The sequence below is a fragment of the Berghia stephanieae genome, chromosome 11 (genome assembly GCF_034508935.2).
Source record: "Berghia stephanieae isolate SIO BIC M18660-M18661 chromosome 11, UCSD_Bste_1.3, whole genome shotgun sequence".
Lineage (NCBI taxonomy): Eukaryota > Metazoa > Mollusca > Gastropoda > Nudibranchia > Aeolidiidae > Berghia > Berghia stephanieae.
Genome location: NC_088370.1, coordinates 28,512,077 through 28,530,711, shown reverse-complemented (window position 1 = coordinate 28,530,711; position 18,635 = coordinate 28,512,077). Strand labels below are relative to the sequence as shown.

General features: G+C 36.7%; 1 protein-coding gene across 1 annotated transcript in view; it reads right to left on the bottom strand.

Annotated features, from left to right (window-relative positions):
• Positions 1-2,621: 2,621 nt before the first annotated feature.
• The window catches only part of LOC144957234 (pre-mRNA-processing factor 6-like), a 46,639-nt gene continuing 30,625 nt past the window's right edge, over positions 2,622-18,635 (bottom strand). Inside the window, exons 20-25 of the mRNA XM_078888307.1 lie at positions 15,668-15,742; positions 14,973-15,106; positions 8,653-8,720; positions 7,091-7,229; positions 5,779-5,905; positions 2,622-3,713 (exon numbers count right to left, since the gene is read on the bottom strand). Coding sequence (XP_078744433.1) covers positions 3,561-3,713; positions 5,779-5,905; positions 7,091-7,229; positions 8,653-8,720; positions 14,973-15,106; positions 15,668-15,742 — 696 coding nt within the window. The 3' untranslated portion in view covers positions 2,622-3,560. The remainder of the gene's footprint in view (positions 3,714-5,778; positions 5,906-7,090; positions 7,230-8,652; positions 8,721-14,972; positions 15,107-15,667; positions 15,743-18,635) is intronic.

The window sequence follows — 18,635 nt, the reverse complement described above, 5'->3', positions numbered from 1 at the left end:
TGCAACTTGGTTAATCGCAACATTTCCCAACAAACGGAATTAATTCTATATAAAAGTCACTAATTAATTGCAACAAACTTCGGTTAATCGCAACAAATTCTCGACCTCTAAAGGAGGCATATTCAAAGAATTAATCAAACAGAAATCATGACACGCTGAAGACTTGAATGTGGGTGGTGTTTAAGACTACTGGGTGGGGATCCTGACCTCCCATAGTGGGCAGGGAGGTACATGCTGTGTCTTCTATCCCCCCATACCCGTTTTCCAATTGTTTCCTGTCGTTGTCTTGGAATGAGATTACTTAGTTTTGTCCTGATCCTTGCCGGAGTTCCTTGGCTGGGAGGGAAACAGTCGAATGTATAGTTAAAGTTTTGGGAGATGATATTTTTTTTCCTTGTAAATCATCTCTGTTATGCATTGTATTATGTTGAGTTTACATGTTATATTCTAGATTGGTAAATATTTGAGTGTATTCCTCTTAGTTGGGACCTGTGCTTGTGTCTGGATGAGACTTTAAGGTGATCTCAAACTAAGTACTTTGACAGTGTGCTCTTGGAATCTACATCTGTTTCTTATTTGAACTATTCCCCTTTGTCTTACCTTTTCTTTTGTGCTTTACTCGTAATTCTAGAACTTTTTACTATCCCATTTTCTTCCTTTTTACTGGCACTGATATGACCTTAACGTGTTGCAAGCGCCGTAAAACCCTTAAAAACATGTTTAGGTAAGACTACATTAGTGTGTCACCACCCTATTCGAGACAAAAGAGGGCAGGGCTTTGCAGTACAGGTTTGTGCGTCATCTGTGACCATTAGATATGAGGCGAGTGGGCTCAGTCATGGTCTAGTCAACAGGCAGACAATGGCAGTTGTAAGGAGAGACTGAGGGATGATATCCTTTGTTTAGGGATTGACAACTGTGCATTGTGACCAATGAGTTTGGTGAAAGCTTATTGTCTCTCATCATGACTAATCTCTTGGACTCTTACAATTGTTGAGAACAAAAAGTAAAAAAGAATCCAATCTTAAGATGTCGGCTTGCCTCAAAGCTACTTTTACTTATCAAAATCTATCAGAGCTGCAGTCAAATTGCTCAGTCTGTGGTGGACTCAGAACAATGTTTACAATAACTGGTTTGAGTTTACCATATTTGTGTAAAATGTTACAACAGTGGACAGAAAACTCAACTCCAGTTAATTGCAACTTCAGTTAATCGCAACATTTGTGCTGATCCCAAGGTGTTGCGATTATCCGGAGTGGACTGTACCTATTTCCATTACAACAATGAGCCTAACACTAATTCTATCCTAAAAAGCATTTTAAAGTGTTAAAACGCATAATATATATATGTATATATGTATATATATATATATATATATATATATATATATATATATATATATATATATATATATATATATATAAATCCTGGCTGGAGTCTTTAGCTGAGAGGGAAACAGTCAAATATATGTGTCAGTGCATGACATAATCAGTCAGAGGGTGAAAATTTTGGATTTGCATTTTTTAAAAGAATTTGCTCACCAGAGCATTTTAATCTGTGTTTGAAGTAAATCGGGTGATTTTTCATGAAGTTATAGTCAGATAGATGTATGGGAAAGGTATCCATTAACTTTTCTCAAATTTCATACTTTTGCAACTTGACTAGCTGTAAAAAATATTGAGAAGTGAAATTAAGCTTTGTTATTTCCCGAAGATGTACGCAAAGGGTTGATTTAATCTTTTATAAGAACTCAATTTTGGATAAAAATTTACTTTCTAACTAAACTTGGCAAAATCTCAGTTCAAACCTTTTCACCATCCGACTGATTATGTCATTCACTGTAACATATAATAATATTCTAAATACCCACAAGGTTTTGAGGTAAATCCCGGTTTACTACAGCATATTTGCAAACAAACTTCTTACTTGGTGAGATCCTTTGCCACCCCTTGTGGCTGTGGGCAGGAGGTCACTTGTTGTGTCTTCTATCCTCTTATATCTGTTTTCCAAATTGCTTTCTGTCTTCGTCTTGGATAAGGATTGCTTGGTTTTGTCCTAGCCCTTAGCAGTTAAGTGTCAAGTTTTTGTGCGGCTATGTGGTCTTGTGGTATGACACTCGCTTTCGGATCAGAAGGTCCTGGGTTCAAGCCTCACTCGGTGCATAGTTGAGTCCTTGGAAAAGGCCCTTTACTCACATTCTCTCACTGTACTCAGGTGTAAAATGAATACCTGGCCGTTTACAACATTGTCTCTGTCCGAAAAAAATGTAATATCGCCTAACAGGCGTCATGTCGCGTCCTTATGTTAAGTGTTGCTGTTGATCAGGGACCCCTTGTAAAGCGCTTTGAGTTTGAGTTTGAGCATGTTTAGCGGATATTGCGCTATATAAACGCTCAAGTTTAAATCCTATTGGTTTTTGGGAGATGATTTTTAAAAATCCTTGTAAATCATCTCTCTGTTATGTGTTGTTGATTATGTATTCTGCTTTGGATATATTGAGGGTATTCCTCTTAGTGGGATCCTGTGCTGGGTCGAAGTGGCTTGAATTACGGTAACTGATACTGACCCTCCAACCCCTCGAACACAATGATTAACTAAAATAATAAAACACAAGACAAAAATAAAGGAATAAAACTGTTCGTTTTATTTTTTGAACTCACCCCCTCACATTACTCTCTCTCTCTTTTTCTCTCTAATACACACATAAATTCATTGCACTTATTTTATCCCACGCTCACATTCTCTTCATCTCAATATCAATAGTTCATGATAATGATAATAACGAGTAATCTACATCTGTCTTACCCAAAATAAGAGCAAAACAGATTCCATAAAGTATAACAACATTATATTTTACAACTTTAAAATTGACAAAACACTTGACATAACGATGTATTTACAAGATTCCTTTGCAGCATTACTTACAAGTCCCTTTTAACAATATGAACATAAACAACCATGATATTAAAAGCACACAATTCTTAATTTGAGCATGGTAAGAATTAATTGCAAAGAAATCAAAACAGATCAGTTCTTTTGGATGTGAAAAAAAAAAAACAAAAAAGCACAAAGAGCTTTTTGTTTGTTTTTAAAGGTTTTACGGCGCTTGAAACACATTTAGGTCATATCAGCGCCAGTAAAAAGGAAGAAAATTGGGTAGTCTTGATGTACAATTAAAAGGATTTGAGGAAAAAGTAAGACATAGGGGAAATGGTTCAAATAGGGAACAGATGTAGATTCCAAGAGCACACTATCACTATCAGTGTACTTAGTTTGAAATCACCTAAAAGTTTCTGAGATAAAACCAAAGAAATATACAAGGGAATCTAAGAACAAGTTGATTAGGGCCATTTTTTAAAATGTGCTCCAAAATAATGCATTAGGGCATGATGTTAGACTCTGAACGAATATTAGCCAAAATCTAGATACTTATGAACATTTCAAAATTCCATTTCAGTGATAAAGCTTTATTTATAGTGAGAAATTCCCACCAAAGTAAAGTAACCTTTTACTTTTACTTGTTAAAAGAAACATCAACAACACCTCATCCCCCACCACCACTACGTTGGAATAGGCATAGCCTTGCACACCAAGGGTAATACGTCCTCTGTCTTCATTCTCCAGTTCTCTATGGCCTTGGATATCTGACACCAGTACTCTCCGTGATGAGGCTCCGCTGCAATGCAACGGGATCGCACAGACTCTTGTTGCTTCTGGAATCAAATGTGGGAGAAGAAAATCGCAGTCTTAGCTTGAATTTTGACAATTTAAACCAAATTAACTCTTTAGTTGCCAAGCATCCTGGCAGTAAAAGAAATCCCAGTTGCCAAGCCTTTTGGCCAAAATGGACGAAGATTGAGTGCTTTCAGAAAAAAAATCACTAAAAAAAAAGTAATCAACACACATAGGCCTACTTCATATTTTCATAGGTATATAAGAATAGATGTAAGTACAGTTTGACGTAATGTGATATGCAAATTAGGTCACATGACCTTGGCGGCCATCTTGGATATCTAATTAATATTCATTTTTCATGCATTTCTGTGTTTATGGGCCTGTATCTCCACCATATATGAATAAAAATGTTTTTTTATTGTTGCATGTTATTGAGTAATGATTGAACAAAAAGTACAGAAAATATCATATTGATATCTCTTCATTTACTGTGGGTTTTTTTCTTCTTTGTGTGGGGGGTGGGAGGGAGAAATAATAAGTAACATATTTCCTCTCCCAAAACATCGGGGGAAAAAAGCTGAAAATACTTCACAGGCATAACCTTTTCTTCATTAAACCCAACATCCCTTGCTCCAGAATTGTTTTCAACCTCAATGAGCCATTCAGGTGGATTATGAGTCTCTTCATGTGTCAATACATTCCATATCCATTGGTTACCATCATCTCGAGCATTTGTGCCACGGCCCCTTCTGTTTACATTCTGTAAATTGTCCCCACGACCCCCTGGAACATCACTAAAATCACTGTCTGACCCTCCCTCGTCACTCCTCGAACTAAATTCAATGTCCGTAATCTCCAATTCTGATAAAAATTTATCTCCTGAGTCACTATCATGTCTATACACATCAATCTCTTCATCTGATTCCCTAGTGGGATACAAACAAAGCCTTGGCAACGGAAAATTACGAAAAAAACAATGTAAAAATCGAATTTAAATCATGAATGCACGAGAAAATGCTGTCAATAGCCGTCAGTGAGATGTATGGCAGTTCAGCAGTATAATTACTGCTCGTAGACTTAATTATTCGCCTTGATAATAGCGGTCATTGACTCGTCGCCGTAGAGCGACCGTGGCAACTCAGCGACCATTTTTTTTGGGCGCCGTACAGCGACCGTGGCAACTAAAGAGTTAATGTCTTCTGGGTATACTATTGCCTCCTCATGAGCATCTTTTATTTTTCAATCTCTTGATTTCAACACGAGTGGGGATTTGTTTGATCACCAATTCGTGTCAACAAAAGAGAGGCAGTGCTGACTCAACTTTTTCACTTATTTCAGACCAGCCTACTTGAAATTTGAAAAATCTGTAGTTTTCGGGGATTATAACATAGTAGACACTATAACTACCATTAAAAATCATCCATTATCGTTTAAATACATTAAATTAATTCTATTAAACTTCTTTATATACCAGCTCTGACAACAAAACTTTGTTTTCAAGATGTTTATTGAATTAACAATCTTTATTTATATAAATGTCAAACAGGACCCCAAAATTCATAGGCAGGTCTGCATATTTACACTAAGATTAATTCAAAAACACATTTATATTTCAAACTGCATTAATATCAGGTTCCATTCTCTACAAACAATCAGTGGGGACTGTCAATATCATCTATTACAAAACTAAAACAAGGAAATTCTTTTTAGCAGGAGTTAATGACTGAAAACTGTGGAAGAAATTGACATAAACAATTAGAGAGGCAGCTGAGGCGTCCGAATCGAATTATTAGGGAGCCAAAGGCCCTAAGTCAGAACTACTCATATAATCGAATACATAACTTTATGACATAGGTGAAAGAGATCAAACACGATGAACAAGGGTCTAACATGTTTCAGGCAACAAAACGACAGGAAGTCACAGATTTGTCTCAGAAGCAAATTTCAATATTCAGAATCATGTATGAGTAGTTACTCATTCCCATTGCACAATGGGTTGCTTAATGTCTTGAGTAACACAGTGATAAGCTAGTTCTTTAAACAGAAAAAGAAAAAAGTTAAGCAATATTTATAACCTGTTAAAAGACAAAACCATTCACAAACCTCTTCTCCATGAGCAATTTCAAATTTGTAAAAGTAGGCCCAAGCATCCCCCAAGTCCGGATCAATCTTGACTGTACGGTTAAACCAATCTCTGGCTTTGCTGATTTTACGTTCACTCCAAAATAGTCTGAGGAAATAAATTTTAATAACTAATTGAAACAGCGTCCAGATGTGCTTATTTTATATTGATACCCTTAGAAATACTTCCAAAAATAATATATTTAAAATATACCATCACAAGAAGCCTGCAATCACAATATTTTGGGTTTTTTAAACTTTTTCCTCTGTCTATCTTTTCATTAATGTGCGTTAAACTCGACTAAGTGTGAAATATTTAACAATCACATTGTTTACGAGTCTTTTTGTTGATTTTGTTGGGAGTTTTTTAATTTAAAGAATTGTAATAATAATGCCCTTTGGCACAGTACTATATCGAGGGGTTCAGATAGCTCAAAGGGTAGAGTACTAATCCGACAAAGGAACTGGTTTCGATCCAGGGTCGAGTCGATATATTTTCTGACCCCTCTATCAATCCATTAGAGTTTGGGAATTTGATCTGGGACAGATTATTTTGATATTGACAAGTTTCCAATCTGAAGGGAGGCAAATGTTTGTTCTTCTAATACCATCGGAACTGAAATGTACTCCAGCTCCAAGATGCTAGACGGATCTTTTAAGGACAGCAACGTCTCCAGATTCATATCAATGTAAACATTGTTTTTTTTTTTAACCCAGTCCTTAACAACTATAAGAAAATTGTCACATTAGTTAAAATACAACTTTTTCTCATTCAGATTTCTTTGGTACATCACAAAATTTGAAAGAAATTTTGGTTACAGTTATGAGAATTCAATGCTGTGTTGTAGGTTTACTTTGCTGAACAAAATTTTGTATAGCATATACTTATTCTTTTCTGAGTTAGTTTTAAACATCAATTTTTAAGTTGGATAAGTACAACATTTCGGGGAAAATCTAAAATATGGTTGGTAGGAGAGAAAAATATTTTTAAAAAGTAGTCCTTCAGAGCCATTCAGCCATTCGAGCTGGATTTTATATCAGTTTCTATAGCGTGAAACGGACAATAGGATAGGATGCTAGTCTATTGCAAGCAATTTCCGCCAGATCTAACAGACCCATCTACCCAATCATTGCTGGGTGGACAAGGGGCGAGGGGGTCAGAAAAAAATTGCGACTGCACCCGGGATCGATCTCAGTCCCTTTGCATGCGAAGTGAGTGCTCTACCAATTGAGCTATCTGGACCCCTGGTAAGGAGACAGTTAAGGAAAAAAAAAGGAAATGATCTGAGATTACTTTGACGCTGCTAATAAGACATGTGGGTTGTGTTCACACTTCCTCAGGGCGTCGACACACTTGGTCTTCCGTTGAGGTCTGGCCTCCATGAAGATGGCCTCCGACCACAACACACCTGAATTAGGGCAATCTTGGAGAGCTGTGGATGGGAGATGGGGCAGGGTGGGGAGAACACGGGATGAGAATATATTTTTTTCCCCTCTCTGAAGTCCAACAAAATTTGATAATGAACCAGACCTGCCAAGGCAGCAAACAAAATATTTGGGGAATTTTTTTTAAATGACAAAATTTAATCTAAACTGGAGTACATTTTCCTCGAACACACAGTTTCCTCAAATTCAGTTGAATTTCCCTAATTTTTTTCCTTTAAACTCTTTGTACACATTTTCCTCAAACAGTTTTGCATGTCCCCAGGAGTTTGAGGAAACCGTGCTCAAAGTGTATTTTTCATACCAGGGTTGCCAATTCAGGAGGCAAAAATTTACTGAACTTTTACACAAACACATAGGCCAACCCCATTCTGAGAGCTGAGCTCCAGTAAAAAGACATTGTGTACTAACATTTTTTCTGTTTAGCAGGTGATTTTAAAGTATACTGAGGGTTTATAACATACTGAATTCCATAAATATATGGAAACTTGGCAACCTTGTCATACAAAAAAAAAAAAAACTATAAAAATGCTCTTTAGAATGAATGCATTGTAACTGAATTCAAAAAAATATCTACAGGCAGATTTCTGTCTAGTTTAAAACCAGCTAACAGTTCCACCCAGTGCTGATGGTGACAAAAAGGGAAACAGGAGGAAAATTATGAATTGTTTTATTTACGCCACATGTTTACTTCACTAATCCCCCACTTTTAGAGCCATTGAGATGATAAACTACTCTTAGTTATGTTCTGGATAGTGGGGAAGCTGCATTAGTTTGTTCCACTACAAATCAAATCTCTCAAAGCCAGAAAATTTGATTGAGGATAATGTCATTTTTTAAAGGAGGAAATTCCTCCTCTGACACAAAAATCGCAGATTCCGCGGATCCGAGGAAAACCATCAGCACTGGTTCCACCTAGAAATTATCATCAACTGCCTCAAGGGTGGAAATTGAAAATCATTGTCTCAGATGGGAGTTAACAAAAGACATTACAAGTATGACGCATCATAGTTTCCATGTAGGGCGGAGGAGTTCTGAGTGTATGCAATCTCAAAAAAATATTTGAAGATGCGATGCAGTCAAAATTAGGCATTCTAGGCCTTTTTCGAGCTTGTCAATATTATTAGTATGTGGAATTCATCTTCTTTAGCCTCACTTGTTGTACTTATTACACTTACTGTTATTTTCAATTTGCTATTAATAAAATATTATGTAGTGACATTGAAAGTGACGATGATGATGATGTGGTGGTGGTTGTGTTGATAATGTGGTGGTGTTTGTGTTGATGTGGCGGTCACGGTTGTGTTGATGATGTTGCGCTGGTAATGATGATGATGATGCAGGTGGAAATTATTATTATGAGGTAGTGTAGCTGTTACAAGACCAGCGTTATTAAGACTTTCCTTTCCTTACCTTTGGCCATAAGAGTACTGGCAATGTTTTTCAGACCACCTCGAATCTCCACCCTGACGGCTTCCAACCTGGTGTGATTATAGAAGGAACAAACATATAATCAAGACTACATCTATAGGCATATCGAGTTGTAGGAAACTGAATTTATAGTCACAAATATGAAACTTGGGGTTAATGTCTATTCCTTATGGTGGAAAATAAATAATAATAATAATAATAATAATAATAATAATAATAATAATAATAATAATAATAATAACAGACCTGCCAACCTTCCCAGGATGAAAAGTGTATTCCATGACCCTAAAAAGTGTATTTTTTAGCAAAAAAGTGTATTTTGTTCGCACATGTGGAAAAAAAAGTGTGCACTATACAAAAATTTATATAAAAGCTAACATCAATCCCAAATGAAAATAAACTCTGATCTTCATCATTCAAGCAATCTCTAGTGATTACAAAATTATCGATTTATCGAGAAACTAAAACTTAATGGCCATTTAAAATTAGCATAAGGCTCAGAAATCGCAATATCAAAGGAAATTGCTTTCGAAACACTCAAAGAAATGACCAAAAGACCCTTAACATGTTGGTAGTATTGATGCTAGTGTCAGTGGAAGAAGTGTTGGTTGTTGTAGCGATGGTGCTCTAGTGGTGGTGGTGGTGATGATGATGAAGCTGTGATGGCAGTGGTGGTAGAAGTGATGTGGTGGTGGTTGTGGCAGTGACAATGCTGTGATGGCAGTTGTAGAAGTGATGATGTCATGATGTTGATGGTAAGAGATGCTGATGAAGTTGCGATGGTGATATCTGCTAGCCCAGTACATCAGTTATGAGAAAGTTTTGAGATAAAATATCTGGGAGAGTGGTCTTCAATTCAATAGATGACAATTTGCGACAGTAGCAAGATATTTTCTATATATGTTATCTAATGATCCATATCTCTCTCTCTCTTTTTTTTTTGAGCATTCACTACTACTACTCTTCCTACTACTACTACTATTACTTCTATATACTACTAATACTATTACTTTGGTTAAATGATGGGAAATTCGCAAAGTATGTAATATGCAGAGACAAGCTAAATACTTCTAAAATGGTTCTAAAAAATTCATTTTGAACCAAATATCGTTCTTAAAGCTGCCCACTTTGTAATTCAAGACTCGTACAAATTAATAAAGAAAAAAAAAGATCATTATAAATTTTATAAATCAAAATAGAGTAATTTAATTATTATAAAGGGAAATAACCCATTTATGTTTAAGTTAATTAGCAATACAGTTTTTAATTGAAGGCTTCATAGTCAAAGATGTTGGTTCAATTAAATTTTTACTTAGAATTTTCTATTTAATAAGTGGCAAAAGTTTAAATGTGGTCTGAGACTATTTAAAGTATAAAACAAGCTTATATGCATAATTCTATGCAAATCCTCAAAGATGATAAATATGAGAAAAATATTGGTGAAAACAGGCATCATATAAGCAACTGAAATGATAACTATTGTATTAAATGTGATGCATCATTCATTCAGAAACACGGTCAACAGTTGGTGTACGACATGTGTGTATCAATGCATCGAATGTAGTGCTGGGTCGAGTTTGAAACGATCAAATCGAGCGGGTTTTCGATCGAGTCCTCTAAAATCGAGCGGGTTTCGAGTCAGTGACGTCATCGAGCAGTGATTCGTTTGAAAAAAAAAAAATACGAGCATCTCGTTTGCCACAGGAAACTTCACATACCCCTCCCTCTCTTATGTCTGTGGCTGGCTTGACTGCAGCTGGTTATGATGGGAGCTGCCAGATGGCCAAGTTCAAAATTGGTTACTAAGAAACGCTTTTCTATTATTATTCATTTTTTAAAAAAATCTTTTATTTAAAAAAAAAGAAAAGATACGTTTATCCAACTGTAGTCGATTCTTTTGTTAATCAAAACCAATGAGTTTTTCAAGGGAGTCAGAATGCTTGTGGTGTTTGGCTATTTGGGGTCTATTTGACTACTTGGGCAAGAAGAAATCTGGCTGTCTGGCAGCTTTGATTATGATCACACACACACACACACACACACACACACACACGCACACACACACACACACACGCCATCAAACAGTTGTTGATGGTGAAGGGTTGAGACCCCCCCCCCCCCCACCCTTCCCACCACCATCATTCCGTTGTCACCTTAACATTTCATATTTATGTCGCGCCAAAAGTTGTCGGCCGCCCCCACCTCCCATAATTTGTCACTGGTCGTCATCGCCTCTTGTGTGTGCGGGAAAAGGTCGTGCCTTTCATTTCATTATTTGAAAAATAAATGAACAAGAATGGTGTGTTTTTATTAGGTAGGTAGATAATAATAATATTTAGCAGGTTCCACACCCAGACACACACGGATTGCCCGGACACGATGATAACGATGCCGACGACAATGGATGACGATGATGATGATGATGATGATGATTATCGTGTTTCTGTTTAAAAAATGAAATACTTTAGCAGGTTCCACCCCCACCCCCCACACGGATAGACCGGACCCGAAGATGATGATTGTGGTATTGCTGGCTGTTACGGCTGTGATGATAATGATGATGATGATGATGATGACGATGGCGCAGATGGTGATTATTTGTTCGGTCGCTCAGTGGTACGGTGTCTCTTGTCAAAAAATCAAGCCTTGTCAATGGCCGAATGAGTGACAGTGATTGTTGAAAATTGTGATCCAGACGTTAAGTCCGTGTGTAAGGCACTTGACTCAGATGTGAATGTATTCTTATCTTATAAGCAATGACGGGTATTGTAAAGAGCTTTAATACAAAAAGACTCCAAACAGCGATCGGTACCTACTGTACGAAATGGATGTATGGTCGATATGGCGTGCCGGAGGAATAAATTAAATTAAATATTGTGAAATTCATTGAGCATGGTAAATCCTTGGAAATGCGCTTTGAACTAATACACCTGCTAGACAACTCCGATTCCAATATAAACGACTGATTAATGTTCCCATATATAAACTATGGTTAGCTGAAAATCTTTCTTTGTCGGGACTCCAAAAGTATGGAACGAATTAGACAAAGAAATCAAAGGGGTCTTTTAGGAGCACTGATTGATTTTAGATTGATTATTACATTGAAATGTGTTGATATCTATTTTATTCATTATTATTAGGGTGGTGGTGGTGGTGGTGATGATGATGATCCCGCTGATATGATGGTGATGATAAATAAATTAAACATAATTCCCTTTATTCATCCCATAGGGGAGATTCGTCTTTCGGGTCTATTCTAAGGGAAGACTGGAATAACCCAAGCGACAGCCGCAAATTTAGTTAGGGCAAGGTGACTTGCTCAAGACCACTCAGCGGCGGGTGATCGAACTCGGTACCTTTCGGGTGCCAACCAAAGACCGTACCGCTGCCCCTGATGATGATGATGATGATGATGATGATGATGATGATGATGATGATGATGATGATGATGATGGGAACTAACAAAGAATACACAGGCATCTAAAAAAATGAGCTTTACAATATCCACTAAATGTGATCAAAGCGCTTTGTAAAGGGGTCTCTGGTCAACAGCAACATTTAATATGTAGGACGGGACATGCCGCCTGTTAGGCGATATTACAATTTTTCAGACAAAGACAACGCTGTTAACGGCCAGGTACTCATTTTACACCTGAGTACGGTGAGAGAATGTGAGTAAAGAGCCTTGTCCAAAGACTCAACTATGCACCGAGCGCGAGGCTCGAACCCAGGACTTTCCGATCCGAACGCGGGTGTCATACCACTAGACCATTATAATGCACTAGACCCATGGCCGACTAGAGGTACGTCATGACTAGACCTGGATGCGTGTGTGTCATAGAAATAGCCTTAGTGTGTGTGTGTGTGTGTGTGTGTGTGTGTGTGTGTGTGTGTGTTTGTGTGATAGTCAAACTTGAGTAGGTTTAATGAAGACTTGTCACACACGCGTGATACACCTATACAAATTTCCCTGCCACCCAGACACACTAACATCTGACAAGGAGTGAGGGCTGTGGAAGAACCACAGACTACCGTGTGCAAACGTTGGCGATTGGTATCGGATGGCAAACTGTGATCGTTTGAATTTGAAATGATTCGAAACACTCGTTACCCCTCCGCTCGCTCGGATCCTGATCGTCTCAAGCTCGTCTCACGTGTCAAGATCGTCTCAAGCTCACAACCCGCCTGATCGTTTTAGTAACTCGATCGTTTTACTGACTCGCTCTTCCGGCATTGAGATCGGACGCTGACTCGCTGACGCTGACTCGATCGTCGATCGGGTAAAAGCGATCAAATAACCCAACACTAATCGAATGTATCATCAAGATAATTCACATCACACTTCTTTTTAAAAAATCGTATTAAATCCACTAAAATCGTATCCGCTTATTCGGGGTCCAAAAATCGTACTAAATACGATTAATCGTACTGGTTGGCAGGTCTGTAATAATAATGTAATTGATTAATATAGCCACCGTCCCATACAATATAGCTATAGGCCCACAATATACATGGCATGCAATATATATCATTAAAAAAATCAATAAAAAAAAAAATCACTACCAATGTATCAACAACATTTAAAAGATGAGAATATGGAATTATTTTTAAAAAATGTAAATTAGGGTAAATATGTTCTATGAGGTGACACTACAAAAATAATGTAATTAAACCTGTGGTATATTATGAATACAATTTCTGGTATTCCAAAAATCTCAAAGTTCATATAGTTCTAAATTCATTTTTTCGGTTCGGTTCATTCCAACATAATACCTTTTTGGGACAACAGATTACATATTTCAATTTATATTTTAAAAAAAAAAAAATTGAGCTTTTAAATAGCAATGACTATCCCGCACAAATCTTTGGACCTCTTTTTCGCTCACGAAGTGCCCAAATTTGCGACAAAATATGGGACGAAGCCGTTCCGTACATGCCATTTTAAAAAATTAATTACGACGCTATTTATCGATGAACATGATTGAAAGATGGCACACAGTTAGAAAAGAGGTCATATTAGATTATGTCAAGCGACAAAACTCGTACGATTACCAGAAGACCAGTAAAAATAGATTTTTACTCTTTGGAGTACAATATTTCTAAAACTACAAAGAGGAGAGATTTTGTCGCTCATAACGTTATATATGCACATTTCTTCTATTTATATTTCAAATTTCATTTGATTATGATAAGTACTTTTCCCGTATTCTGACAAAACATCAACCCAATTTGCATTTCAATGAGTGGAAATATGGAGACGGCCATTTTGCTCCACCATCGCGCGACACGAAAATGACGTGAGCGAGGCAAGGCTGCCACATGGCCAGACTTTAACCCGACCAAATTCGACTTCAAAAGTGGCTAAATAGAAAATCATATGGCTTTCAATATTAAGACTGGCCCACTTAAAATGAACTAAATTTTAACAAACAGAAAATTGAATAGACTAGGATAAATCTCACTGAGACAAGCATAGATGAATAAAATGTAAAAAAAGAAACAAAATTATATATTTGGCCACACACGTGGCAATCTGGCAACCATGTTCGTCTAAAATGACCTCTTTTCTAACTGTGTGCCAACTTTCAGTCATATTCAATTATAAACAGCGTCGTAATTAATTTTTTAAAATAGCATGTACGAAACGGCTTCGTCCCATATTTTGTCGCGAATTTGGGCACTTCGTGAGCGAAAAAGAGGCCCAAAGATTTGTGCGGGATAGTCATTGCTACATTCTCCCACCGTAAAATGAGTACCTGGCTGTAAACAGTGTTGTGCCTGTCAGAAAAATACAGTTGTAATATCGCCTAACCAGCGCTGTGTCTCACTCTACATGTTACGTATTGCTGTTGGCCAGAAAGCGAGTATCATACCACAAGGCCAAATAGCCGAACAAACCTGTACAATTGGAAGATCTGCTAATGTCTTTTCATAGACACCTAGATAACCATGCCTCTCTGACAACGTCATGATGTAAACAACGGCAAAGATTGGTAAACATTGCAAACTACACAGGGTTTAATATTGGTGCTATGTGTCTTGATCAATAGGACCAACACAGTAAACTAAGTATAAACTTAGACGTTTATAATATGATCGAGAAAATCGTGTGATAAATTGTTACCCATTTGGGTAAAACAATAACAATGATCAGAGCGAGGTCGATTTAATTCACATTACTGTTTATAAACAAACAACCATGTTTGTCCGAGTACGTGTGAAGGTGTGTCACAAATTCCATGTTTTGACTGGTCAAAAATCTATGGGTTAATTTTTTTATTTCCCTTGCGTATTCTATTTACCACAGAAGTTCGTTGTGAGGATTCTTGAGCCTGGCCTTTTCTAAAATGGATCTTGCTCTGGTCAGCTGACCGAGTGATTCTTCCAACCTTGATTGAAGAAGCCACAAGGGAATGGCTTGGTGGCATTTCTTTAACTGATAATAGAATGTACAAAGAAAAAATGATTACAGATTACTTAGATTTGCTTACTTTGAAAATACAATTTCTTCTGATCAAGAGGAAATTTTACAAAAGGAAATGAACCCTCAAAATACTTCTTTTATATGACGAATTATAAAACCAAAAAAAAAAAAAAAAAAAAAAAGTACAATTTCTTCAGGCCAAAGAGAAAAAAGGGAAATGAGCCTTCAAAATACTTCATTTATATAACGAATTATCACACCAAAAAATAATGAAAATACAATTTTTTCTGATCAATGAGTAAAAAAGGAAATGAGCCTTCAAAATATGAAGTATTTCACACACACAGAAACAAAACGAAAATACAATTTCTTTTGGCCAAGGAGAAAAAAAAAAGATCAGCCTCCATAAACTTTTTTTACATGTAACAAATCATTATAACAAATTTTCTTTTTTTTTTTTGTCTAATGCATACTTGGCTGTTTCCCTATCTATGAAGAATCTCACCCACGGTTATGACAAATCAAAGTGGTCCCATTGACAAATACTGGACAAAATAACCAATTCAAACTCACCCCTTGATTGTAGACATCCCTGGCCCCATCCCTGTTTTTGTTTTCTTCCTCTATCTGTCCTTTCATCATCCATAACTGCAGGAAGAAAGGAAACACAATAAGTCTCGACTAAAATGTTTTACTTGACCTTTCACTTTAGCAGCTTCTGACAAATGACAAAGGCAATATATTGAGACTCAAGAGAGAAAATGACTGTCAAGTGCTTTCAACGAAAGGCGCAGTAGAAATATGGTTATTATTATTATTACTATTATTATTATTAATATTATTATTATTATTGTTATTATTATTATTATTACCAGTTAGGTGAGAAAATCCTATTCAGACAGGACTTTGAGTAGTACTAGTATTTGCGTTTTGTGTTACCCATTGTCATTGCATGTGTATTTACCCATTGTCATTGTATGTAGTTACCCAATGTCATTGTATGTGTAGTTACCCATAGTCATTGTATGTGTAGTTAAACAATGTCATTGTATGTGTAGTTACCCATAGTCATTGTATATGTAGTTACCCAATGTCATTGTATGCGTAGTTACCCATTGTCATTGTATGTGTAGTTACCCATTGTCATTGTATGTGTAGGTACCCAATGTCATTGTATGTGTAGTTACCCAATGTCATGTGTAGTTACCCATTGTCATTGTATGTGTAGTTCCCCATTGTCATTGTATGTGTAGTTACCCAATGTCATTGTATGTGTAGTTACCCAATGTCATTGTATGTGTAGTTACCCATAGTCATTGTATGTGTAGTTACCCAATGTCATTGTATGTTTAGTTACCCATTGTCATTGTATGTGTAGTTACCCAATGTCATTGTATGTGTAGTTACCCATTGTCATTGTATATGTAGTTACCCATTGTCATTGTACGTGTAGTTACCCATAGTCATTGTATGTGTAGTTACCCATTGTCATTGCATAGTTACCCAATGTCATTGTATGTTTAGTTACCCAATGTCATTGTATGTGTAGTTACCCAATATCATTGTATGTGTAGTTACCCATTGTCATTGTATGTGTAGTTCCCCATTGTCATTGTATGTGTAGTTACCCAATGTCATTGTATGTGTAGTTACCCATAGTCATTGTATGTGTAGTTACCCATTGTCATTGTATGTGTAGTTACCCATTGTCATTGTATGTGTAGTTACCCATTGTCATTGTATGTGTAGTTACCCATCGTCATTGCATGTGTAGTTACCCATTGTCATTGTATGTGTAGTTACCCATCGTCATTGTATGTGTAGTTACCCATTGTCATTGTATGTGTAGTTACCCAATGTCATTGTATGTGTAGTTACCCATCGTCATTGCATGTGTAGTTACCCATTGTCATTGTATGTAGTTACCCAATGTCATTGTATGTGTATTTACCCATTGCCATTGTATGTAGTTACCCAATGTCATTGTATGTGTAGTTACCCAATGTCATTGTATGTGTAGTTACCCATAGTCATTGTATGTGTAGTTACCCAATGTCATTGTATGTTTAGTTACCCATTGTCATTGTATGTGTAGTTACCCAATGTCATTGTAAGTGTAGTTACCCATTGTCATTGTATGTGTAGTTCCCCATAGTCATTGTATGTTTAGTTACCCATTGTCATTGTATGTGTAGTTACCCATAGTCATTGTATGTGTAGTTACCCATTGTCACTGTATGTGTAGTTCCCCATTGTCATTGTATGTGTAGTTACCCATAGTCATTGTGTGTGTAGTTACCCATAGTCATTGTATGTGTAGTTAAACAATGTCATTGTATGTGTAGTACCCATAGTCATTTTATATGTAGTTACCCATTGTCATTGTATGTGTAGTTACCCATTGTCATTGTATGTGTAGTTACCCACAGTCATTGTATGTGTAGTTCCCCATTGTCATTGTATGTGTAGTTACCCACAGTCATTGTATATGTAGTTACCCAATGTCATTGTATGTGTAGTTACCCATAGTCATTGTATATGTAGTTACCCAATGTCATTGTATGTGTAGTTACCCACAGTCATTGTATATGTAGTTACCCAATGTCATTGTATGTGTAGTTACCCACAGTCATTGTATATGTAGTTACCCAATGTCATTGTATGTGTCACAGTAAAGGTTGTTCACAATTATCTTATTAAATTTTATTTTATTAAGAACTGAATTCACAGAGCTGCCAACCCCATCTGATGAGAATGTGTACAATGGGACCTCAAAATGGGGGAGATTTCATAAAAATGGGTACAATTCTGAAATCGACGGAAACTAACCATTGTGAAAGTAAGAGGAAGGTATAATTACATATAGGCACACCACACAAGCTCAATTGCAGCAACAATGATGTTCCCAAGACTATAATCCAATCCTTTCAGAAATCTACCTCCCAGCATGAAGATCATAATTGGTCAAAAAATATATGAATATCCACTTGGTCACCAAGGTTTCTCAATAGGCTAGTAATAATATGAAATACAACTAAAGAAAACTGAAGTGACTCTGCACACTAAAAATGGGTACAATCTTGGGGGAAATGTGTACAAGCGTACAATCACTGAAAATGCGTACAATTCCGCATTTTTTGCAGTAGGTTGGCAGCTCTGAATTCATCTCACTCCAGTTATATTTCGGTAGGCTTAGATAAACTTTACCTTCTAATATTAGATCGTCTTTCCTTTTATAGCCTTCCCTCGAATTAATTTCTAATTAGTGAATACTTTTCGTTCTACATTCTGTCACATAGCCACTTATTATAAAAGCTGATAGGTCTAACATTCGACACTCACTTCTCTTCACAATCTATGCCGGACGGCCAGTCGCTCTATTCCTTCTATATACTGGAAGATTTTTATCTTTTGGGACTTTATAGATATTATATCTACACCATTAAGACGCCGGAGCTTTTAACTTTGATTGTATAATCTTCAAGGATCAAACCCGAGCCCGCTGTCAAAGGATTACATAATAACCCCTCACCAATTGCCT